The following is a 27,189-nucleotide window of genomic DNA, read 5'->3' as shown; positions in this document are numbered from 1 at the left end:
GGCGGTTGGAGAATGATGATCGACGGGAGTTTCATGGCAGTGGGAAGCAGAGCAATGAATGTTGCGGTGATGCGAAGGTGTATCGTGAGCGAGGGCAATATGCGTTACGCCATAACCAGACCTTGCAGCAGTCTATTCATGGTGAGGAGCAGGCCATCGTGCGAAACAGGGTTGTTGGAAAGGAGATAGATTCTTACGGACGTGACGGCGGGTTGGTGAATCATGGGAAAGATGGTTTTGATGTGCTCGGGACGGAATTAAAACGGTATGTCACGTTTTATTTTACTAATTTCCCGCACCAATTATCAAAATTTCTTCTTTGCAAGGGTTTTGAAGTCTGTGGCATGCTGGAAGATGTTTTTGTTCCCAGGAAGAGAAATAAGCGTGGTGAACCGTTCGGTTTTGCCAAATTCTCAAACGTGAGAAATATCTCTAAGTTGTTAAGTGCCCTGAATAATGTTTATTTTGGACATTACCGTGTTCGAGCTAGAATAGCCAGCTTCAACCGTAATGACAGGATGGAAGAGGCAAGACCAGAGAAGGGGAGGCATGTCATGACGAAGGTTAACGGCAAGCTAGCTAAGAAAGAGGGTGACGTCGTCGTTTCGCAATCTTTGGACCTGAAACGAAACGGTCTTCGTAAGGACACTAAGACGATGCAGGCTAGTAGGGGAGACGTAAATGTTGTTGAGCATGTTAAGGGAGTCATCGGAGAACCGGAAGCTGTGCGGGTGGGAGATGTGGAGGTTACATTAGGGGCGGGGAAGGATCAGGTGAGGCGCCATAATGTTAAGTTGTTTGAGGGAGGGTCTAAGCCTGTGATTACGGTTGAAGCTACAGGGCTGAGCCAGTTGATGTGTCATGGGCGCAAAATGGTTTAGTGGCGACGGGTTTTAATGGAGAGGCGGTTTTAGTAATGCAGAGAAGAATAATGGATGCAGGTTTTATCGATTTGGATCTTATTCCTATGGGGGCTGATAAGGTTTTTGTCCGAAGCCTGGCAGGCGACGACGCTATGACAGTAGTCAACAATGTCAGGGAGTTCTTTCAACTTATTTTCTCGAGTTGGGCACGTTGGGATAGCCTTGTGCAGCCTTACAGGCGAGGTGCTTGGGTCCGTTTGTATGGTATCCCGCTGCAAGCGTGGAATGTGAATTTTTTCAAGTTATGCGTTCTTGAGTGCGGAAGGTTTTTGCGTGTGGATAGTTGTACAGCGGACAAGGTTCGACTTGATTACGCCAGAGTTCTGATTGCCACAACTGACTTGGAATTTGTCAATAAAATGGAGTCTGTTTTGGTAGACGGATTCCAGGTTGAGGTGAAAATAGTGGAGGAACGATGTTTTACCCTCGGGGAGGATTCTTGCCTTCTAGAGGAAGGGAGCGACACAGAGTCGTACCAATTTGATAATAATGGTGGCCAGGGCGACCCGGAAGTTCGACGCCAGATTGATACTATGGTTGAAAACTTAGCGAAAGGTGTGGAGGAAGCTGGGGTTATCGGGTCTGAGGAGAATTTTTCACTCTCTAATAATCGTGGTGTTGTGGACGGCTTGAGCGTGAAAGAGGCGGTAGAAATGCCTGGTTTTGATAGAGTATTTTCTTCAACCCCATCCGCTTTAGGAGATTCTCCTTTTTCGGGGGGAAGACAGGAGAGTAATTCTTGTTGCTCGCCGATTGCTGATGCTTGTGGAAGTCCCAGTGTTGCTGGAGGGCAGGGCGTGGCTAACCCTATACCGAATCGTAGCAAACGTGCACTTTCTTGTCCACCCGGTGTGATGAATTCTGCGATATCGGGACCTTGGAGTTTGGAGTGGTTGCAGGACAGGAATCAAGGGGATGCTGGGGTCCTCTTCTCAGCTAATAAACGGTTGTGTAAAGGAAAATGCAATGGCGACCGACATGAGAGGAATGTTCAGGAGGATCCGAAAAGGAGGAAAGGTGGTGGGGTGTTCCGGCATACTATTTCTAGCATAAAAAAGGTAGCCAGAATGCCTAGTCCGGAGAGAGGTGAGGTATTAAAAGCTATCAAAAAGAAGGAGCGACGCCGCAGAGTAGGACCCGGGGCGCCTAGGCCGGGCAGCGTGAGTCTCCGAGAGTCGTCTACCGTTTCGTCCTCGTCAGTCTCTGCTAATAATGACTGGCAACATTGGGTGGTCATGAAAGGAAATGAGAAAGTGGTAGACGACGATGTCAGAGAGGTAGGTAAAGCTATTGGTGTGGAGTATAATGGCGTCAATGAGAACATGTTTAGTGTGCTCGCTCGGAAGGGCATAGTAAAGAAGTCGGCGTCGGGTCAGACGCAGGGAGGAGGGAGTTCTCGATGAAGATTATTTCCTGGAATATTAGGGGTTTGGGGGGTCTAGCAAAAAGACAGGAGGTCCGTAAGTTGGTAGGTACCCAACATCCCTATATGTTGTGCCTCCAAGAAACTAAGTTGCAGTCTTGCGATGATTTCATTTGTTCGACTCTTTGGGGTAACTCGTCTCATGCGTTTTCCTACCGTCCCTCGAATGGGGCTTCAGGGGGTTTGCTAACCCTTTGGGATTCTGCGGAGGTGGAGGTGTGGTCGTCTGAGAGTCTTGAAGGTGTTTTGTGGTGTCATGGTCGGTTTGTTAGGTCGGATGAAGAGTTTTATGTGGCAAATGTTTATGCTCCTTGTGATGATGGGGCGAAGCAATTGTTGTGGGACTCGCTTTCCGCGAGAATCCAAGCGTTGGGGAGATCACGGATATGCGTGTGCGGGGATTTCAATGCTGTCAGGAGCGTAGATGAACGTCACTCGGTTAGGGTCGGGTATCGTTCCTCAGATCATATCTCTTTTAATCGTTTTATAGATGATAACACCCTGGTTGATCTTCCGCTGTGTGGACGTAAGTACACCTGGTTTAAAGGGGATGGGCTTTCGATGAGCCGTTTGGATAGATTTTTGCTCTCTGGGGAGTGGTGTTTAACTTGGCCCAACTGTACTCAAGTAGCTCGGATGAGAGGGCTATCAGACCATTGCCCTTTGGTTTTGGCAGCGGATGAGGAGGATTGGGGACCTCGTCCTTTAAGGATGCTTAAATGTTGGAAAGATGTCCCTGGGTATAAGTTGTTTGTGCGAGAGAAATGGAATTCTTATCAGATTGAGGGTTGGGGTGGATATGTGCTTAAAGAGAAATTTAAAAAGATTAAGCTGGCCTTGAAAGATTGGCATGCAACGCACACCCAAAATTTGCCTAGTCGGATTGAGTCTTTGAAAGATAGACTGGCGGTGCTTGATGCGAAGGGGGAAGAGGATGATCTATCTGAATTTGAGCTAGCGGAACTTCGTGGTGTATCGTCAGATATTCATTCGCTTTCCCGGTTGAACGCAAGTATTTGTTGGCAGCAATCTCGTTCGCGTTGGCTCAAGGAAGGGGACGCCAATACCAAGTATTTCCATTCAGTTCTAGCCAACCGACGGAGAGGAAATACTATCTCGTCCTTGCAGGTGGACAATACCTTGGTGGAGGGTGTGGTCCCTATCAGAAATGCGGTTGTTTCTCATTTTGCTACTCATTTTAAGGCTGTTACTATGGAGAGGCCTGGGGTGGAAAATCTAGCTTTTAAACGGTTGCAGGTGGCGGAAGTCAGTAGCTTAATCAAGCCTTTCTCGATGGAGGAGATTAAGGCAGCTGTCTGGGACTGCGATAGTTATAAAAGCCCGGGCCCTGATGGGATTAATTTTGGCTTTGTTAAGGATTTTTGGGCAGAGATTCAAGGTGACGTCATGCGTTTTTGTTCAGAGTTTCACCGTAATGGTAGGTTGGCCAAGGGCTTAAATGCTACCTTTATTGCTTTGATCCCCAAAGTGGATAGTCCTCAAAGGTTGAATGATTTCCGGCCTATCTCTCTTGTGGGCAGTCTTTATAAAATTCTAGCTAAGGTGTTAGCAAACCGGTTGCGTAATGTGATGGGCAGCGTGATTTCTGAGTCTCAAACTGCTTTTGTTCAGGGTCGGCAAATCCTCGACGGAATTCTTATTGCAAACGAGGTGGTGGATGAGGCTCGTAGGGCTAAGAAGGAGTTGCTGCTCTTTAAGGTCGATTTTGAGAAGGCTTATGATTCTGTAGACTGGGGTTACCTTGATGCTGTTATGGGGAGGATGGGTTTTCCAACCCTATGGAGGAAGTGGATTAAGGAATGTGTATGCACGGCTACGGCTTCGGTTTTAGTCAATGGTAGTCCGACTGATGAGTTTCCTCTTGAGAGAGGCTTAAGAAAAGGGGATCCGTTATCCCCTTTTCTCTTCCTGTTGGCTGCTGAGGGTCTACATGTCTTGATGGAGGCCATGGTAGAGCGTAACCTTTTTACGGGGTATAATGTTGGAGATATAAATCCGGTGTCGGTGTCACACCTTCAGTTTGCTGACGATACGTTGTTGTTGGGGTCCAAAAGTTGGGCAAATGTTCGTGCCTTGCGGGCTGTCCTTGTGCTGTTTGAGTCTATGTCGGGTTTGCGGGTTAACTTTAACAAAAGCATGCTGGTAGGGGTTAATATTCCTGATTCTTGGCTTGGTGAGGCGGCGTCAACTTTGTGTTGTAAAGTGGGAAAAATCCCTTTCCTTTATCTGGGCCTATCTATTGGGGGTGATCCGAGGCGTTTAGGTTTTTGGGAACCGGTCGTGAATCGTTTAAAGAATCGTTTATCAGGATGGAGGAGTCGTTTTCTTTCTTTTGGTGGTCGCTTGGTTCTGCTAAAATCTGTGTTGACCTCTCTGCCTGTCTATTTCCTGTCCTTCTTCAAAGCTCCCTCAGGTACTATCTCTGCTATTGAATCTATTTTGATTAAAATTTTTTGGGGGGGATGTGAGGATATTAGGAAAACTTCGTGGATTAATTGGAAAACTATTTGTTTGCGTAAGGAGTATGGGGGTTTGGGGGTTAGGCAGTTGAAGGAATTTAATTTGGCCCTGTTAGGTAAATGGTGCTGGAGGATGTTAGTGGATAGAGAGGGTTTATGGTTTCGAGTGTTGGTTGGTCGTTATGGGGTGGAGAGAGGCAGGTTGTGTGTGGGAGGGTCGAGAGGGTCTACGTGGTGGAGGGAGTTGGCGAGTTTACGAGATGGTGGTGGTGCGTTAGACGGAGGCTGGTTTGGAGGGCATATTTCAAGAAAGGTGGGAGATGGGTCTGATACTTTTTTTTGGACTGACCCTTGGGTGGATGGGACCACGTTGAGGGAGAGGTTTGGGCGGTTGTTTGACTTGGCAGAAAACAAATCGGCTTCTGTGGCTGAGATGTTTATGCGAGGGTGGGGGATTGGAGGGGAGGCGTGGGTATGGCGGCGTCAGTTGAGGGCGTGGGAGGAGGAGCTGGTGGGGGAGTGTCAGTCGTTACTTATGACCTTTTCCTTGCAGGATTTTGTTTTAGATAGGTGGCAGTGGCAGCCTGACCCGGATGATGGTTATACAGTGTGTAACGACCCGTTTTTCGTAAAATATATTCTATATGTTTTATTTTATTGTTTGACTTTCAAAAGAATTTCCTCGTAATCGGAGATTATTTATTTTAGCCGAGCGTAAGTTATTAGACGCGAGAACCTTTGTTTTGGGCTTGATGGGCGTGAGAGGCCATTTGGGCCTAAGCCAATTGGGCTTGGTTCATGACAATAGAAAGTAGTATAAGTAGCATAAGTTTGGGTGAATAGTCTCATAAGTTACAAATCCATGAGAAGTTTAAGAGCTTAGCTAGGGCAAGGAGCTCATGAGGGAGAGGGAGAGCTCGTGGGAGAGAAAGAGAAGAGCAAGCTTGTGGATTCGTCGAGCTAAGGTACGAGAGTTAGATTACATATTCGTGAGTGATTCGAAAGAGGGGAGGATGTCGATTCCTCCATTCCCAAACTCTTTCCACTCTATTTTCTTGTGGGTTTTGTGGGTGATTTTCTTAATGGAAATTGGATTCTTTTGATCCTAACATGTGTAGTGAACTCATGGTAGATGAGGTAAACAACTTTGGGGAGTTGAAAGTGGGTATATGTAGATGTTTGATCAATGATTTGCATGTTTTGTTAAACTTGCTTAAAATGCAAGAAATTGGTATGAATTTGTAAGTGTGATGTATGTGGGTGTTTGTGAGTGTTAATTAATGTTCATAAGTACCATATATGCTTGAATTAGCTGTTTATAAGAATTTATAACATGTCTAGATGAATTTTTGAGTTGATTCAATGTTAAACCGCCTTAGAAAACTCAAGAACAGATATTTCTGGTGTAGTTCGCTACGGATTCGCTACGGATTCGCTTAGCGAATAAGTTCGCTACGGGTTCGCTACGGATTCGCTTAGCGAATAAGTTCGCTACGGGTTCGCTACGGATTCGCTTAGCGAATAAGTTCGCTACCTGTTCGCCATGTACCTGCAACCCTCTGATGTAGTTCGCTACGGGTTCGCTACGGGTTCGCTACGGATTCGCTACGGGTTCGCTACGGATTCGCTTAGCGAACAGCACTGTGACAGCAACTTTTTGATAATTGTTTTAAGTGCAATTAGGCACTTGTAACATGGTTTAAGGGTATCCTTACATGTTTGTTGATACATGTTGATGTTGTTAATGCTTATTGTTAATCGTTATATGATTCGCACGCGTATGCAATGACTTGTAGTTCAAGTGACTATGTTTATGTTTTAGCATTAATTTACAATGTTAAGGAAATGATGTGTGTTTTATGACATAAGTGTAAATGAAACCTTATGTGTATAAAAATGGTTATGCAGATAATTATCATGTGAATAATTATGATTGGAGTGATAGGATATTGTGTTATCCTAATGTGTTAGATGTTGGAATTGTGTTTCCGCATCAGTGAATGTATAGCTTCGAGCTAGATAGCGTCATGTATTTGATGTGTTTAAAAGTAATCATGCATTCATGAATAATTGTGTTATGGGAATCATGTGAATTCCAATAATTGATGAAAATGGACTATGTTTATGAAAAGTGGCCGAAGATGGGATTATGTTATCCGAGATCTGGAGCCCATATCCAAACATGATATAAAACTGTGTGACTCCTCTTTATGGGAGAGATGGTTGATGATAACCATATCCTACATGATATAAAACTGTTATTGAGCTTATCCAAGGGAGATAAGGTGGTTCGGTAAGTTCCGACGCATCCAACAAGATGTAAAACTGGGTTCATCTTAAATGGGGTGAATAGCAGCATCCAACATGATGTAAAACTGGTTTGGTCCACCATTGGTGAGACGCTTATCCTGCATGATGTAAAACTGTTGATGTAGAGTCCGTGCATGACTATAATCTGAACAGTCCGTACATGACTATAATCTGAACAGTCCGTACATGACTGAAAACTGAACAGTCCGTCATGACTGAAATCTGAACAATGTAAATTGGTACCACATGCATTAGTCGTGTCTAGGGATGACATGACATTGGATAATTGGCATTAGATGCATTAGGGTAAATGCACATGTATTTGATAATTGTTATGTGACATTATCTGATCGGATTGTAATGTGTTTTCCGTATGTGTTAAGCTTTGGTATTTACTAATTGTTTAATACTGTGATTGTTGCCATGTCTTGGTATATGAGTAGAGTCCGTCATGACTATAAAATGAACAAGTGTAGAGTCCGTCATGACTATAAAATGAACAAGTGTAGAGTCCGTCATGACTATAAAATGAACACTTTGGTAGTGTCCGAGAAGACGTGAAACTATATGATTGGTGTGTTTGTAAATGAATGATTAATTGGTAGTCGTATTTGACGATGTATGTGCGTGAGTTAGAAATGTATGATAGCGTGTGAAGTGTGTAGTATACTACTCACACTTATATTTATGTTTATGTTTTCTAACTCTCTGCTTTGTGTTAATTGCTGGACCTTTGGGGGTCCAGGTTGACAGGTTATGTGTTAGCCTCGTCCGAGTGCAATGGTGAAGCTCTGCTCTGATTGAGACACGGGAAAAAGGGGTTTTTATATGTATATGCATGTAGTCCTCTTAGTATACTCTGTTGGTCTTAAGTTTTCATTTGAAAAGTATCCGTTTTGTATAACTAATAACGTATCGTTCGATGCGAGATTTTGTTTTTAGTTCATTCGAATATTCTACTAGATAAATGTATTAGTATTATCTTTGAATGAAGTTTGTGATATTCAAACCAGCGCTTTATAAATCAGATTTTCAATTTTTCCGCTGCGTATTTTCGAAAAAGATTTTATAAAGGCAGAGTTAATTAAATAACGGGTTTGGGTGTTACAAAGTGGTATCAGAGCAGGTCGTCTTCGGACTGTGAGGTTACGTGTCAATCAGAGCCGTTCTGTGCAGTCAGATCGAGTGAGCGTGTGTGCCAGTTGTGTCTGTCTTTTCTTGTTGTGTGTACTTGATGCGATTGATACTTATCATTGTTATAAGTTATCAAGTCAAGTAGTGGTTGTGTATTTCTATGCTTAAAGTTTTAGAAATTTGTGTGGTTTGAACTTTTGGTTTGTAGATGCTTATTGCTAATTGTTGATGATCCAGCATGATGTAAAACTGCTTGTGATGAAGATTTTGTTGAAAACATATGATTATTTTCTTTTGAGTAAGTGAAAATGAATTTTCTCACTAGAGTGAGAATGGAGCAGGATGTAAGTAGATCCTAATGTGTGTTGTTATATGTTTGTTTATAACATGTGGTAGATTGATTACTAGTACTTAGTGTGGTTCTTTAATTGAACTATGTGAATGTATTCTCATGATGAGAACTTGTTTTAGAACATGCTATGTTTTATACATGTTTGAGTAAATGTTGTAAGTATGCGGGCAAATGAAATGTAATGCATGTACTTGACTCGATGTCTTGTGTACATGGATGTTTTGTTGTCTTACATATATTTTAGTTATAAATATATGTATTGACATGTTGTTGTGTTTATGTATGCTAGTTGTTACGTAGGTTGTTACATTAGCATAGATGGGAATAGTATGTTTATGTATTTTGTAGTGGTGTGTATGTCAAGAGGACTGCACCGGGGTTTTGAGTAGATGCTTAGATATCTTACCTTATGTTTACCCTTTGCATACGACATGCATGTGAATGCTGTCGGTATTAGATTTCTCTTGGGAGGAATAAATTTGGAATCGATAGGACGGTTAGGTGCTTACACCGGATGTTCTAGTGGAAGTGTAAAGGTGGGTTTGAGATAAGTGGGGGAGAAGATTTTGTCTCTCCAAGATGTTTCGAACGCGAGGAGTAAGGACGAATAGAGATGTTCTTGAAGTGGATTGTTTAAGATTGAGTAGCGTTGTTCGATGTGGAGTTCTTATTTGGAGAATACTTTGGAGGAAGTATCAGATGATCATTTCGGAGTGAGTAGGAATGAAGTTGTTTAGCCGTAGGGAGAATGTGGCCATTGGGGGACGATGGAGCAGATTGAATGTTAAGTGAAAACCGTTGCTGGGAAACGGAGAAGACGTGTGCGTCAAGGGTAAGAAAACCTAGTGATGATCATACGACGAGTATGCGAATGGTGGGTACCTTGAGGGTTAAGTTAAGTGGGAGATTGATGTCAAGGATTGAAGGTGTGGTTAGGGAACTGAAAACCCGATTACAATAAGTGGGACTGGTGGTGTTTCTAGCGGAACTCGTAGCAAGAATGTTCCCTTGATTGGTTGTCTTTCACTTGATGGTTCATCCTCAAAGAGGAGGAAGAGTGATAAAGATGGAAGCTTTGTTGATGAAAAGTTTTCAGAGGAATCTGATGAGAGTTGTGTTGGAATCAACAAGACGGAGATCATGGTTGTTTGGAAATCAACTTTTGATAGTAGCTGAGATTTAAATACAGAATTACTAGGTGATCAAGAAGAGCCTAGGAAGGATTTATAAAGGTTGAGTATGTTTGAACCGAGTAGTCATTTCTTGGAAGGATTTGAGAAGCTAAGTGCGAAGTGTTACCTTTGGATGTTTGGGGATAAGAAAGTTAGCCTTTGGAAACGTGTCGAGCACGAGTATTAGAGAGACGTAAGAAAGTGACTTATGTCAAGTAAGAATTTGCGGAAAGGACTATCTCACACATAAGTGATTGTTGTGTTTGGAAAATGTGTATTAAGAATTTGGAAGCAAGGCTCAAAGTAAGTGTCAAATGATGTTTTGTAGCAATTGGAAAAAGTTAACTATGAAATGGAAAAGTCGGTGGAGATTAGAGATGTCGGACACATCGTATCTATGGGAATAGTATAGTAATACCATGTGGGAAGGAAATAAATGATTATGGATATTTTCGTCGTGAACGGTGGGATGATAGTGAGTCGACGAGTGACTTAAGGTAATATTTTGGTAAGAATATTTCGACGGGAAATGATATCGGGAAGGTCATGTTAAGGAAGTCAGAAATTGGATAAGAGATTATTTGGAAAATAAAACAGTTATGTTGAATGTTCGACGCAATGATTTGGGGAATTGCAAGGAAAAGGAATTTGACGGTTGGAGATAGTATGTTTCGGCGTAGTTACGTGATTAAAGAAAAGGTTAAGAACTTATGGAATTTGGAAAGTTGTGAAGTATGCAACGGAAGGGTCTTTCGGAGTATTTCGAGTGGAGTGGTTTTGTTTTGGAGTAGTGCTGCGAGTACCGTAAGAGGTTAAGTTAAAATTTTAAGTAGTTTGATGAGAATGGTTTATGCCATCATCACGATTGTTGACTATCTATCGACAAATCAAGGGATTAGCTGTCCTTGATCTATTGTTGATAAGTAGACGAGATTGTGTCGATTGGGATTGACTGATTTTGTCAAACTTGGTTTGGTTTGGAGTTTGTATGTTTTGTTGGTACGAATCCGGAAGAAGTGTGAATTTAAATCGGAGTTTGTGTAAGAGACCGTATCGGTTAAGGTATTATGACTAGAAAACCCGTTGGTTAGAATGCAAGTTGGGAATTAGCAAGTCGGATGAGGGAGTTTATCCGGAGTTGTGTTTGAGTCGGGTAATTTTCGAGGGCGAAAATCTTTTAAGGGGGGTAGAGTTGTAACGACCCGTTTTTCGTAAAATATATTCTATATGTTTTATTTTATTGTTTGACTTTCAAAAGAATTTCCTCGTAATCGGAGATTATTTATTTTAGCCGAGCGTAAGTTATTAGACGCGAGAACCTTTGTTTTGGGCTTGATGGGCGTGAGAGGCCATTTGGGCCTAAGCCAATTGGGCTTGGTTCATGACAATAGAAAGTAGTATAAGTAGCATAAGTTTGGGTGAATAGTCTCATAAGTTACAAATCCATGAGAAGTTTAAGAGCTTAGCTAGGGCAAGGAGCTCATGAGGGAGAGGGAGAGCTCGTGGGAGAGAAAGAGAAGAGCAAGCTTGTGGATTCGTCGAGCTAAGGTACGAGAGTTAGATTACATATTCGTGAGTGATTCGAAAGAGGGGAGGATGTCGATTCCTCCATTCCCAAACTCTTTCCACTCTATTTTCTTGTGGGTTTTGTGGGTGATTTTCTTAATGGAAATTGGATTCTTTTGATCCTAACATGTGTAGTGAACTCATGGTAGATGAGGTAAACAACTTTGGGGAGTTGAAAGTGGGTATATGTAGATGTTTGATCAATGATTTGCATGTTTTGTTAAACTTGCTTAAAATGCAAGAAATTGGTATGAATTTGTAAGTGTGATGTATGTGGGTGTTTGTGAGTGTTAATTAATGTTCATAAGTACCATATATGCTTGAATTAGCTGTTTATAAGAATTTATAACATGTCTAGATGAATTTTTGAGTTGATTCAATGTTAAACCGCCTTAGAAAACTCAAGAACAGATATTTCTGGTGTAGTTCGCTACGGATTCGCTACGGATTCGCTTAGCGAATAAGTTCGCTACGGGTTCGCTACGGATTCGCTTAGCGAATAAGTTCGCTACGGGTTCGCTACGGATTCGCTTAGCGAATAAGTTCGCTACCTGTTCGCCATGTACCTGCAACCCTCTGATGTAGTTCGCTACGGGTTCGCTACGGGTTCGCTACGGATTCGCTACGGGTTCGCTACGGATTCGCTTAGCGAACAGCACTGTGACAGCAACTTTTTGATAATTGTTTTAAGTGCAATTAGGCACTTGTAACATGGTTTAAGGGTATCCTTACATGTTTGTTGATACATGTTGATGTTGTTAATGCTTATTGTTAATCGTTATATGATTCGCACGCGTATGCAATGACTTGTAGTTCAAGTGACTATGTTTATGTTTTAGCATTAATTTACAATGTTAAGGAAATGATGTGTGTTTTATGACATAAGTGTAAATGAAACCTTATGTGTATAAAAATGGTTATGCAGATAATTATCATGTGAATAATTATGATTGGAGTGATAGGATATTGTGTTATCCTAATGTGTTAGATGTTGGAATTGTGTTTCCGCATCAGTGAATGTATAGCTTCGAGCTAGATAGCGTCATGTATTTGATGTGTTTAAAAGTAATCATGCATTCATGAATAATTGTGTTATGGGAATCATGTGAATTCCAATAATTGATGAAAATGGACTATGTTTATGAAAAGTGGCCGAAGATGGGATTATGTTATCCGAGATCTGGAGCCCATATCCAAACATGATATAAAACTGTGTGACTCCTCTTTATGGGAGAGATGGTTGATGATAACCATATCCTACATGATATAAAACTGTTATTGAGCTTATCCAAGGGAGATAAGGTGGTTCGGTAAGTTCCGACGCATCCAACAAGATGTAAAACTGGGTTCATCTTAAATGGGGTGAATAGCAGCATCCAACATGATGTAAAACTGGTTTGGTCCACCATTGGTGAGACGCTTATCCTGCATGATGTAAAACTGTTGATGTAGAGTCCGTGCATGACTATAATCTGAACAGTCCGTACATGACTATAATCTGAACAGTCCGTACATGACTGAAAACTGAACAGTCCGTCATGACTGAAATCTGAACAATGTAAATTGGTACCACATGCATTAGTCGTGTCTAGGGATGACATGACATTGGATAATTGGCATTAGATGCATTAGGGTAAATGCACATGTATTTGATAATTGTTATGTGACATTATCTGATCGGATTGTAATGTGTTTTCCGTATGTGTTAAGCTTTGGTATTTACTAATTGTTTAATACTGTGATTGTTGCCATGTCTTGGTATATGAGTAGAGTCCGTCATGACTATAAAATGAACAAGTGTAGAGTCCGTCATGACTATAAAATGAACAAGTGTAGAGTCCGTCATGACTATAAAATGAACACTTTGGTAGTGTCCGAGAAGACGTGAAACTATATGATTGGTGTGTTTGTAAATGAATGATTAATTGGTAGTCGTATTTGACGATGTATGTGCGTGAGTTAGAAATGTATGATAGCGTGTGAAGTGTGTAGTATACTACTCACACTTATATTTATGTTTATGTTTTCTAACTCTCTGCTTTGTGTTAATTGCTGGACCTTTGGGGGTCCAGGTTGACAGGTTATGTGTTAGCCTCGTCCGAGTGCAATGGTGAAGCTCTGCTCTGATTGAGACACGGGAAAAAGGGGTTTTTATATGTATATGCATGTAGTCCTCTTAGTATACTCTGTTGGTCTTAAGTTTTCATTTGAAAAGTATCCGTTTTGTATAACTAATAACGTATCGTTCGATGCGAGATTTTGTTTTTAGTTCATTCGAATATTCTACTAGATAAATGTATTAGTATTATCTTTGAATGAAGTTTGTGATATTCAAACCAGCGCTTTATAAATCAGATTTTCAATTTTTCCGCTGCGTATTTTCAAAAAAGATTTTATAAAGGCAGAGTTAATTAAATAACGGGTTTGGGTGTTACACAGTGCGTGGTGCATATCAGCTGTTGACAGCACAGGATACAGTTACTTTGGATACAGCGGCAGGGCTTATTTGGCACCCTCAGGTTCCTTTGAAGGTTTCTATTTTTGCGTGGCGACTCTTGCGAGACAGGTTACCTACCAAAGCAAACCTGGTTTCTCGAGCTATTTTATCTTCGGAGGATCATCTATGTGTTTCTGGTTGCGAGGAGGTTGAGTCAGCTCAGCACTTGTTCCTCTCCTGTAGTACTTTTGGCGCTCTTTGGTCTCTTGTCAGCTCTTGGATTGGCTCGTCTTTGGTGACTGCTCAGACGCTTTCAGATCATTTTGTTCAGTTTACTGGTTCAGCGGGTGGTCTTCGAGCACGACATTCTTTTATGCAACTCATATGGCTTGCTTGTGTGTGGGTTGTGTGGACTGAAAGAAACCATCGATTGTTTAGAGGCTCGGCGAATTCTTTACTTTATATGTTGGACAAGATCAAGACTTTTTCTTTTAGGTGGTTGAAAGCAACGAGTAGTACTTTAGCTTTAAATTGTCATAGTTGGTGGTCTAATCCTATGCTTTGTTTGGGCCTTGTTTAGTTTCTTTTGGTTTTCTTTTGATTTTGGTTGTAACTTACTCTAGTCTCTCTTGGTACGTCTTGTGCTGAGAAGACTTCTTAGTATATATATATATATATATATATATATATATATATATATATATATATATATCTCATTTTGGTCTTTTCAAAAAAAAAGTTTATCAATGAAATGTATGAATTTTAAATCAATTTAATTAATAACAATTGTGAAATAAATTCAAATCCTTAATATTATATAAACACAGGGAGAGTGAGATACACCAGAGGGTTCCAAAATATTCAAAATACCCTACATAAAATTTTGGGAAATTTTCACGAAATTATAATATTTTTAATCACCTTTTTACTCCAAATAATTAATTAAAAATAGCTATGAGTGTCCAAAAATTACCAAAATTTTAAGAAAATTATTTACTATTTTACTGTAAAATAATTTTTAAAAAAAGATCTTCCCTTCCCTTGCACGCGCCGCCACGCGCCGGGGATTCGATTGGGCGTGGACGGGGACACTGTTCATCGTCCCCTCCGCCCGTTTCACTGTAAAACGGGTTGCGATGCCCGCATCCGACCCGGATGGTTCTCCCTCGTTACTCAACCAAATTCGACATTCTTTATATCGTTTTGATCATCGTTTAATTTTAAAGAGATACTCGTAATTAGTTTTTAAAATCAACAATCGAACCGGACGTTGAAAGAGGGAAAGTTTCTCACGAAATTTAAAATAAAAACTCCATTGAAGATTTACTCAAGAGCTTCATTTTTGACCTTTTTTAAACCCATATAAATCCCAGAACTACTCCCCAATTGTTTTCAAATTTTTAAACATCATAGCAACACCTCTTATGACTTCTTAGACTCAAACCACCATATTTTAAAATTTCTTTCAAACTCTTAACTCACCCATTGATAACTCATTGGCTCATCTAGACTTTTCCATGAAATAGAAACACGATCTTTTAATCGATCAATAACACACAATTTCAATTTCAATCCACATGATAAGAACATGAATTAGATTAGAAAGGCACACGTACAAACAACAACAACAACAACTTACGCTTCAAAATAAAATAAAGACCACACTCACCCTATTAAAACTCATAAACCGATGATAGTTTAAACTTTAAACCCCTTACAGATTCAAAATGATGGCCAACACATATTTCAAACACGAACCTAAGGTGCAACGATAGAATCAAAACACAGTCATGTATATAAAATTCAAACATCACAACATCATGAACAAGGAAAAGAGGAGACCAACAACTTAAAACACACATAATGAATATAGCAAATATGCCTATTGAATTCAGAATTTCAAGAGTATATAAAGCTCTCTTACTTAGATTGCAGTGAACTCCCAAGATTAATGTTAAGCATTTCATTTCCTTGCTTCCCTTCACTCTCCCACGAACTCTCTCTCTTCTCTCACTCACTAGCACTATTTTCTGTGTGTTTGTTTTTGTTATGGATCATCATACTTCTTCTATCAACTAATGTCAACAGACAACTACATTATTATCTCTTTCTCTACCATTTTCCTATCAACACCCCCTTTATGCTTCCAACACCTTTTTATTTTATTTTCTAATTAGCAACGTCATTATTTTTATTTATCAATTATTTAATTATTCGCCACAAAATAATCAAATAAACATCGTCAATCAACACCACAACAAAAAAATCAACACCACAACAACTAAATAATTAAATAAAATGAATCTAATTTTTGGGGCGTTACACTTAACATGTGTCATAATTAGGACACACATTAGCTAGACCCTGTTTTAAATATTTTTTAAATATTGGTTCACGATGGACCACTTGAAGAAGTAGTCCATATTAGAATTTCACACACTACCAATCGTTAGTTGGTTCCGTGGTGATTGACGATGAATTTGGTATAGAAGACTACAGTTCGATCCCCGCAACTGCGATCGGAAAGGCGTTGAAACCACTTATTGTCATAACTGACTCCATAACCAGATTTAACTGGTGGTGAAAGAAAAAAAAAAAAATTCACATATATATATATAATGGGGGCTGCTAACTTAGACCCAGTTGGGTCTAAATTAGCAAGGTGCACCTTTTGAGTTGGACAAAAATACCCATTTTTTAATTTTTTGGAAGAATAGAGCAACAGGGGCATTTCTGTAATTTTATGCAACAGTACACGCGCCCCCACTTCTTTTTCCCCCCCCAGGACACGTGTCACGCGATTACAGGACAAAAATCACGCGCGTGCATGACACGCGCCGACAGGTGCGCGTGGTGGACAGGATGGGAGGAGAGAGAAACTTTGCTTTTGAAAAAGGCAGCCACGTGTCACGCTATTATTGGGTCTGCGTGATTTTTTTCATTTTATACTTTAAACTCGATTATTTCGTCGTAAATTAATTTTTTATTTTTTAATTTTTATACCAAAATTCATAATTTTTTTTTCTCTACAAATAGAGACTTGGTTTGTTTGATTTGGACACCGAAAAAAAAACGCAATTTTTCACTACTTTAAACTCGATTATTTCGTCGTAAATTAATTTTTTATTTTTTATTTTTTATACCAAAATTCATAATTTTTTTTTCTCTACAAATAGAGACTTGGTTCGTTTGATTTGGACACAGAAAAAAAAAACCCAATTTTTCACTACCTTAATATCATTTTTCACTACCTTACATCAACTCACTGAAACCATTCTACCAGAAAAATGGTTTCGGAGTACAAATCTCTGAAACCATTCTACAAGCTAAATGGTTTCAGAAGCAAATAACTAATAATCAACTTACTGAAACCATTTTACCAGCAAAATGGTTTCAGATTACAACTCTCTGAAACCATTCTACCAGATAAATGGTTTCAGAAGCAAACACAATTAATAAATTACTCACTGAAACCATTCTACCAGTAAAATGGTTTCAGAATACAACTATGTGCAACCATTCTACAAGCTAAATGGTTTCAGAAGCAAATAACTAATAATCAACTTACTGAAACCATTCTACCAGCAAAATGGTTTCAGTGAGTAATTTATTAATTGTGTTTGCTTCTGAAACCATTTATCTGGTAGAATGGTTTCAGAGAGTTGTAATCTGAAACCATTTTGCTGGTAAAATGGTTTCAGTAAGTTGATTATTAGTTATTTGCTTCTGAAACCATTTTACCAGCAAAATGGTTTCAGATTACAACTCTCTGAAACCATTCTACAAGCTAAATGGTTTCAGAAGGATTTCGGTGTCCAAATCAAACGAACCAAGTCTCTATTTGTAGGAAAAAAAAAATTATGAATTTTGGTATAAAAAATAAAAAATAAAAAATTAATTTACGACGAAATAATCGAGTTTAAAGTAGTGAAAAATTGCGTTTTTTTTTTCGGTGTCCAAATCAAACAAACCAAGTCTCTATTTGTAGAGAAAAAAAAATTATGAATTTTGGTATAAAAATTAAAAAATAAAAAATTAATTTACGACGAAATAATCGAGTTTAAAGCATAAAATGGAAAAAATCACGCAGACCCATTCATATGCTGACACGTGGCTGCCTTTTTCAAAAGTAAAATTTTCTCTCTCCAGCTTATAATCTAGTGTGGCGCAGACAAGATGGTAGGATGATCTGGGCTGTCTGATCAATCAGACAGCCTTAATGAGATCACATCTTGGCTGTCTGATGGAAATCAACGGTCTGTAACCATGGTCCTTCCGTACGCGCGCGACACTGGATCCACGTCTATTAATTTTTAAGAAGGTGGGGGCGCGTGTCAGTATTTTTTTTTTATGTAAAATTACAGAAATGCCCCTGTTGCTCTATTCTTTCAAAAATTAAAAGAATGGGTATTTTGGTCCAATTGAAAAGGTGCACCTTGCTAACTTAGACCTAACTAAGGTCTAAGTTAGAAAACCCCATATATAATATCTCTTAACACACACATACAAAGAGGTGATTGGATCCTCTCCTTCACTCTCCTATCCATCCCTCTCCATCTTCTCTATCTCTCTCATAATCTCACTCTCTAATTATTATTTTAAAACTTTTTATTGAAGAGAAAGATTGAAATTAAGAGAGATAAAGAGGATGAGAGGATGATGATGGAGATGATCCAAATTCTAGAAAGAGAGATCAAATTACACAAAAAAATTATAATGATTAATATCTCTTAACTTTATTACTTTATTGTTTTATTTTCTTACCTTCCTTTTTAAAAAATCTTTCGTGCATTAAATAATGTTCACTTGGTGAAGTACATGAGATGAGACTCACACCAACCTAGTCCCTGTCACTTTGTTGTCAGTTCTCGGGAGTTGATTTGGGACCACAAGATAGAATATCCCTACCAAACTAGTACTACATGCATGGCAATTGGCAATTGCTATGGACTATGGAGGACCTTAATTAATCACTCACCTCTCATTATAATTTTATATTTTCACCGACTAATTAAGCCTTTTCCTTTAATTTAACGCTAATCTCCATATCTTAATTTTTATATTTACTCTTTGTTTCTTTCTTCTAATAATTTATCTACCCAAATTTAAATTTTTTGTAACTACTAATCTAATGTGATTACAATAAAGGTAAATAATAGAGCTCAGCTGTGCATCATATGTTTATATTTTGACTCGAAGAAACTAACAACCCCACCCAGCCAGGGTCATCTTTAAAACTTATAAAAAGAGTGCAACATTTTTTTATAGTATTTGAGAAATAAATCTTCTATCCAGGTCAACTTTCAAAACTTATTCAAAGACTTTGATTCTTTTTATTTTTTTATTTTATAATTTATTCAAAGACTTTGATATTTCCAAAATAAAAATGATCAATATTAATTTTTTCCTTCTCTTATAAAATAAATTAATATTAATTTCTTAATTTAATTTTTTTCCTTCTCTCTTTATCTCTCCCTCCCCCGTATACCAGTTTTTACGGTAGAAAAGGCGGCCCATAAAATTGTCTCAAGTAAATTGGTTAAATATGAGAAAACATATTCCGACAATTAGCATGTTTTTGTACATTTTACATTTGAACATTTTGGTTTTCTAGCAACAAAGACTGTGAATCTTTTAAAAAAAATTCAAAAATTCATGCATAGCAACGATGTCTCTTAGGTCTCTAGATAGGATTGATTTCACCATCTAAAAAGGATTAATAGCGCAACTTGTTGCACGTTTGCACTTATCACACACACATAAACTAATTTTACTAATTAAATATATGTTTAGTTTTTTATTTATTTATTTAAAATAGTCATTTATTCAAATTGGTAGAATTAATATGTCATAAACAGCACAAATTCTTAGAGATATTAGGGAAAGGCTTATCATTGTTAGGCTTGGTAAACCTAATTATGTTGGGTTTGTAATATATAAGGAGGTTTGGGTCTAGTCTAGGGATTGAGTAGATAGTATTTTACCACTCCTTTCCTCACATCTAAATATTAATTCCTCATCTCCATTTTTTATTTCGGGGAGTATTTTTTCCTCATCCTCATTCTCGCGGATTCCTACGGTTCCCGTGGGGATCCATCAACCTTAATAAAAGTTCAAATTCCAATTATTTTAAATCAAACTAGTTGTAAAAAAAAATTAAAGTTTAATCATAAAACAAATACAAAATTTAAGATATTATTGTAAATCTTGTGACAATAATAAACATCATATATAAACAAGTTTACACACACACACACACACACATATATATATATATATATATATATATATATATATATATATATAGAGTCAGGATCCGTTGACACCAACTAGTTTGACACCAAATGTTACACCTCTCAATAACGTTTTAACCGATATAAATTTTATAAAATCCACCGTTGGATTGAAAGTTTACATCATATAGATCATTTGTGTAAAATTTCAAATAAATCCAAAATCATTTGATATGTTATTGAGATACATCAAAATTAACGGTTTTTGTATTTTTTTAAATGCCGTTAATTTTGATGTATCTCAATAACATATCAAATGATTTTGGATTTATTTGAAATTTTACACAAATGATCTATATGATGTAAACTTTCAATCCAACGGTGGATTTTATAAAATTTATATCGGTTAAAACGTTATTGAGAGGTGTAACATTTGGTGTCAAACTAGTTGGTGTCAACGGATCCTGACTCATATATATATATATATATATATATATATAAAGTACTTAAATATGCATTTATAAATGTTATTTTAATAATTTGTTTGGGGACAATGTCTTCGCGAATCGGGAGATAAAATCTCATCCCCAAACCTCTCAAGCGAAACTTTCTCCTTTTCATCCTCATTTCCACAAGAAGAGTAAGGATTTTGAAGGTAGGAAATTAAGATTCCAAATGAGCTTAGCACAAGACAATGATATGAGTATGCATCTTTGACGGTCAATTCACCATCATGAGAATGAATCCATAAAAGCTTGTCTTCAATTTTCAAAAATGGGAACAATAACCTTGTCAATGAGATGACACAGAGAAGGGGATAAGCCCTCCTCAAAAGGTTATTTAGAATATTCCACCAATTAGCATCAACAATGAAATCTTTTAACATTAGACTGAAGCAAATTGTGTAAATGCTGAGGAATAGAATGAGTTGAAAAACTAAAGTCTCCCAACACCAAGAATCTAACTAACAATTAATGTTCTCCCCATAACCAAATTTGCCAAGAAGTATTAGAACTGACCTCAGAAAATTAATGCTTAATGCTGCTCCAAATTGATGAAAAACATGGTAAGAGATTGACTTAGAATTCTTAATGACTTTAATGCAAATTAGATTGCACTAATTCCCAACACATCTTCAAATTTAGAAGCTTCGTCGAGTTCGGATAATGATCTAATGCCAAGACCAACCTCATTAAAATAAGTACAATTTTATTTTTCAAATGAAGTTTCATCGAGTTTGTATAATAATGATCTAATGACAAACTTTCTTTAATTTGAGTGACATCTCCACTCCAAATGAAGTTTGTCATATATTTCGAATGAAACTAGCTGGCCAAGAATAGAATGATATGTTATGAATTAGCTAAAAAATAGAAGAATTAAAATTAGGAGAATGTTAACATGTGCATATATGGCACATGTTAAGGTAGTAAAAATAGAAATTATGTCTTAAGAATTTGTGCATTTTAACTTTTCAAGCATTAAATGTCTTGTATCATTAAATGTTAAATTTCTATATTAAGATACCTTATGATGTGCCCTATATGCACATGTTAACAAGACCCTTAAAATTATATGCATACAATTTTAAAGGAACCAACATATGTCACTTTTTTTTATAGGAATCAATCAAACTAAAATTTAATTTGATAATGTATTGAGACAAAAAAACATACATAATTCTAAAATAAATATATTGGTTAATTAATGAGTTCCTTATACAACGAATCGTTCAAAAGAACTCGAACAATTATTGAACAGACCGTATTTACCCTACGACTGTGTTCTGAATTACTGATCGGGTGATCCCTTCCCATGAAAATCCGAGGGATAATAATAAAAAATAGGAGAAAACTTACATATTATTCTTTAGAAACTGTTTATAATGTGCTTTACAAAAAACAAATCCAAAGTTGTTGAATAGGTGGGTCCCGCAAAATAGTTTTGGCAGTTATTTTACATTTTATGTGAAGAACAGTATGTACAGCATCTATGGAACTGTACCTAAGTTTTTTCCTAAAAAATAATAATAAAATAAATAAATAGAAAATTTGGGATTTGATGTCTTAAGTACTCCCGCATAAAGAAATTGTCGTATATAAAAAACACCACACACAACACAACACAAAAATTTTCATTTTCATTTTCATTTTTGAACTATAATAATACTAAGGGTGCTGTTAACATGTGCATATAGGGCACATGTTAAGGTTTCTATAATTAGAAATTTGCATTTAATATTATAAATGAATTTAATGCTTAAAAGATATAATACACATGTTTCGAGAAAATATTTTTATATTTGTATTCTTAACATGTGCCTTAGATGCACATGTTAACATTTGCCTAATACTAATACTAGTACAGTACGAACTTGACTCTCCAAAATCTGTGTCCGAAATCAATCAATCAATGTCCCAAACCATGGAGGCGTTACGGTTATCCACGCCGCAACCACTCCTCCATCGCCACCACACTCTCCACAGAATGCACCGCACAACGCTTCATTCAAACCCTCGTTTCAACCCTTTCATCGCCGCCGCACTTTCCAAACCCGTAGACACTGTTTCCTCTCCTTTACTCTCTTCCGTTGAGTCATCGCCAGTGTCTATTCCTCCATTGAAAGTTTCGTCCAATTCCCTTCAGTATCCACCTGGTTATCTCGGAGCTGTTCCTGACCGCTCATATTCCGATGACGGCAATGTCTTAGTTAGTCCTATGTTATATTTGACCAGTATACTCACTTCTAAGGTCTATGATGTTGCTAAAGAAACCCCTCTTGAATTGGCGCCAAAGCTTTCCGAAAGACTTGGTGTTAATATTTGGCTTAAACGAGAAGATCTTCAACCCGTAAGAATCATCATTTTTTTCATTTTTATGTTGTTGTTATCATCAATTTGTGATTTTTTTTTTTTTTTGGTTTTCACCACCCGTGTCTGACCGCTTAATCTGGTTCGGAGTCAGTTCTGGCATAAGTGGTTCAAGCCTCTCCCGATCGCAGTTGCGGGGATTGAACCATGGTCCTACCTACCAATTCCAGTGCCAATTACCACTGGACCAACTGACTATTTTTATCAACAATTTGTGTTGATTAGTTAGCTTTAAGATATGTTTATGAAATTGTGTAGTTATTGTGATTTGTGATGATGAAATTGTGAATTTTGTGGTAGGTATTCTCATTTAAGCTCCGTGGAGCTTATAATATGATGGCTAAACTTCCTTTGGATGTTTTGGAGAAAGGGGTTATATGTTCTTCAGCTGGAAATCATGCTCAAGGAGTTGCATTGGCCGCTAAGAGATTGAATTGCAACGCCGTTATTGCAATGCCCGTTACTACTCCCGACATCAAGGTATTCATTTATTTACTTTTCATACTCCATCTGGGCTTAAATATATGAAATGAGTGTATTTTGTCTAAATTTGGACTAAATACTGAGTTTGACTTTTTTATTATGTTTAAAGGCGGAGGGAATTCCTTGTTTGTTTTTAACCAAGTGGTTAATGAGATTTCGTTTAGGTCGAATGGATCTAAAGCACTTGAGTTTGATACCTGGCTGAAACCATCTTGGCTAGACTTTACATACCTCCCGACCGTAAACTCTATATTACTAAGGACCTTTTCCCTTAAGAGTCAGAAAGTTAGCAAAAAAATACCTTGTTTGTTTCTTGTTATATATTGATGAAGAAATTAATGTGGTCGATTAATATATGTATTTTAATTAATTTGAACTTTGCAGTGGAAATCTGTGGAGAGGCTGGGTGCTACTGTTGTCCTTATTGGAGATTCCTATGATGAAGCACAAGCATATGCTAAGAACCGCGCTAAAGAGGATGGTCGTACATTCATACCCCCTTTTGATCATCCTGATGTCATTATGGGTCAGGGAACTGTAGGGATGGAAATTGTACGCCAAATGAAGGGTCCGGTTCATGCAATCTTTGTGCCTGTGGGAGGTGGTGGTCTCATTGCTGGGATTGCTGCTTACGTGAAGAGGATAAATCCAGAGGTTTGGTTGTATGATGTTGTCCTGATAGTTTTTTTCATTGTGCGCGTCTTCCTTTCATTTTGTGCCTATTGGCATTTTTAATGTACACAGGTGAAGATAATTGGGGTGGAACCCAATGATGCAAATGCAATGGCTTTGTCACTTCATCATGGCCACAGAGTGATGCTGGACCAGGTCGGAGGATTTGCAGATGGTGTGGCTGTTAAAGAGGTTGGTGAGGAAACTTTTCGTTTGTGCAAAGAGTTGGTAGACGGCGTTGTTCTTGTAAGCCGTGATGCAATTTGTGCATCAATAAAGGTAAGAGACAGCCTTTCCCCTTTTTTGCATTCAAAATATCTGGTGTTGTAGACAGTTTCCACATGCACACACACTACCATTATACTACTACTCTAGTTTCATGAAAAGTAAAATTGAGAAGTTCGTAATGCCTTGTTAAATGAATTTAATTCTATATTCTCATTGTTTTGGCGCTCGATTAATTTTTTCATTTCCATCTATCTTTCTTTACCGTTTACAGCTGGTCATAATTTTAAGTGCAGATTTGCTTGACTGGTGAGTCAGCAAGTAATAACAAATTTCGAACTAGAATAACTTTCCAAAATCCGAACTCTTTCTGGTTGTGTAATCAAAGAATTATTAAATGCTTCATTGGTTTATATATACTTGGTGATGTTTTTGTTCTCTCTGTATTATGGCTAAATCTAGGGAAGGGGATTGTTGAGAGAGCTGGCAGTGATAGAAAGAAACTCCTGATATTTTTTTTTATCTGGTGACATTAAATCACAGCAGGGTGATTATAGGATGCATGTGGTATAATTATATGAGTTTGGTTGTTAATTTTACTTTGTACTCTATGTCTCTCGGTAGCTGTTGAGTTATAAGCTGTTATTCATGCAAATGTAGCTCTTTAGTTGTATACACGATTATTGGGACATATTTTTCTGCATAAATGTTTGAATGTTTTGTATATTGAATTGAAAGCACTGCAGATTCTTTAGGACTCAAAATTTTAGGACATGACATTGGTAAAGCTTGTTTCAGGACATGTTTGAGGAAAAAAGGAGCATATTAGAACCAGCAGGCGCTCTTGCTCTTGCTGGAGCTGAGGCATACTGCAAGTATTATGGGCTCAAGGGGGAAAATGTTATAGCAATAACCTCTGGAGCAAACATGAATTTTGATAAACTTAGGATAGTAACTGAACTTGCTAATGTTGGTCGTAAACAAGAAGCTATACTGCAAACTATCTTGCCGGAGGTGCCTGGCAGTTTCAAACAGTTTGCTGAATTGGTATATTTACACGACTTAACTTTTATTTTCTCAAAAACAGAGTTGTTCATAGGTCAACTGATTTTCTTCTGGCCTGACAGGTGGGGCAGATGAATATTACAGAATTCAAATACCGATATAATTCCAGTGAAGAAGCTGTTGTCCTTTACAGGTTAAGATCATATCAATAGATCAGATGTTTCGTCTTTTCTGGTTATGATCAATTTTGTATATATTATCATCTCTCTTGCACAATTTATGAGTTTCGATTACTTCCATTTTCTGTGGCAAATATATGTTGACATCAAGTGTTATGCCAAGGCCAATAATATTTTATTATAAATTGTGTTTGTGTGCAGTGTTGGGGTTCACACAGCCTCAGAACTAAAAGAAATGCAGGAGAGAATGGAATCTTCTCAACTTGAAACTCACGATCTCTCCGATATGGACTTGGTGAAAGATCATTTTCGTCACCTGGTAAATTGGCTTGACGAACTCCCTTCATTTTGAATTTTATAATTTCTTTTTCCTTCACTAACAACCAACCAAAGTCAAGTACTAAATTCACTATCCATGCTATTCATTTCGGAATCAGATTTGGTGCAGTAACTCAGTTACTGTTCTCAGCCGTCCGATCTCAATCAAACGATTGAGATTGTGTAAATGAGTTAAAACTGATGTGCAATTTAGACCGTCTGATCTTAAATCAACAGTTGAGATTAAGTACAACGTCGAACTGCGTGATAATTTACAGCAACAGATCTCAATGCATTCATTTCTGTTTCATCTTGACTTCTCTCTTAATATGGATTAATATTCCAGTCCAAATTAACCAATATTTTGGAAACTATTTTCTCTTTCTCATATTATGTGTGACATTTAGAATATTTACTTTTCACAATATTCTTCACTAAGAGCTTCCCCATTTGATTTGATGGTCTTGTCGTGCGCGAAGCTGATAATATTTATTAAATGCTTCAATAACTGATCCATTCGGGTTTTTGTATTTACCAAGTTTACTTTGTTTTGAAAATATTTTTCAGATGGGAGGCCGACCGAATATTCAGAACGAGGTTCTTTGTCGTTTTACCTTTCCAGAAAGACCTGGTGCTTTGATGAAATTTTTGGACTCCTTCAGTCCACGTTGGAATATCAGTTTATTCCACTACCGTGCGCAGGTTGGAATTTGCGACATTTTATTCGTCTAGTCAAATCCTGCATGGTTTTTTTGTACATGTTATTTTTCCATCGACCAATGCAATCTAATTTGTACTTGCAACAGGGTGAAACTGGAGCAAATGTATTAGTTGGAATACAAGTTCCAAGCAGTGAGATGGATGAATTCCATGATCGTGCCAACGGACTTGGGTATGAATATAATGTGGTGGTTAAAACCGTTGCCACACAGCGTTTAATATATTGATCGAATTGTTTTAGGAACTTGTCACTACAAATTATTGTGTATTTTAGTGCAGTAGATTATCATATACTATTTATTTCAATAGTGAACTTCAAAGATTGGTAGAGGAAATGACGAATAGCGAATGGCCTCCAAAACTTTCACAAGTTGACTCAAGGAATTAACAATTTTTACATTATGTGGTACTTAATACATGATTTTGTAATGCTTTTTTATAATTTATAGGGTATGTTGGGATAGTTTAAAATCAATGCAACGGAGTGGAGCGGAAAGAAATGAAGTGGAGCTTAGTGAAAAAAAACAGTTATGTCTTAGTTTCGGTATTATATGATGGGATAACATACAATCTTCGTACATGGTTTGGAAAGTTTGCATAATGAAATAAATTACGACTTCACCCTTATTTTGTGACAAGAATAATGCTAGCAACACACTCTTTAACAAACACACTCCAATACACTCT

The 27,189-nt window shown here is 37.8% G+C and overlaps 1 protein-coding gene across 1 annotated transcript; it reads left to right on the top strand.

The window, feature by feature from the left end:
- The first annotated feature begins 22,176 nt into the window (after positions 1-22,176).
- LOC123904514 (threonine dehydratase biosynthetic, chloroplastic-like) lies at positions 22,177-26,918 on the top strand. The gene is made up of 10 exons (XM_045954172.1): positions 22,177-22,193; positions 22,378-22,880; positions 23,201-23,380; positions 23,768-24,037; positions 24,128-24,334; positions 25,079-25,327; positions 25,408-25,478; positions 25,666-25,783; positions 26,350-26,484; positions 26,589-26,918. The coding sequence occupies exons 2-10, from the start codon at positions 22,443-22,445 to the stop codon at positions 26,727-26,729; spliced, it is 1,809 nt and encodes a 602-aa protein (XP_045810128.1). The 5' UTR covers positions 22,177-22,193; positions 22,378-22,442; the 3' UTR covers positions 26,730-26,918.
- Positions 26,919-27,189: the final 271 nt, after the last annotated feature.

This window comes from Trifolium pratense, linkage group LG1, assembly GCF_020283565.1.
Source record: "Trifolium pratense cultivar HEN17-A07 linkage group LG1, ARS_RC_1.1, whole genome shotgun sequence".
Classification (NCBI taxonomy): Eukaryota; Viridiplantae; Streptophyta; class Magnoliopsida; order Fabales; family Fabaceae; genus Trifolium; species Trifolium pratense.
Note: the sequence above shows the minus strand (reverse complement) of the source record. Positions and strands in the feature narration are given on the sequence as shown.

Excerpts from the sequence above, each read along its gene's own strand:
- LOC123904514 (XM_045954172.1), top strand. The coding sequence starts at position 22,443 with ATGTCCCAAACCATGGAGGCGTTACGGTTATCCACGCCGCAACCACTC. Across the intron at positions 22,881-23,200 it reads AACGAGAAGATCTTCAACCC|GTATTCTCATTTAAGCTCCG; the intron begins GTAAGAATCATC and ends ATTTTGTGGTAG. Across the intron at positions 24,335-25,078 it reads CAATTTGTGCATCAATAAAG|GACATGTTTGAGGAAAAAAG; the intron begins GTAAGAGACAGC and ends AGCTTGTTTCAG.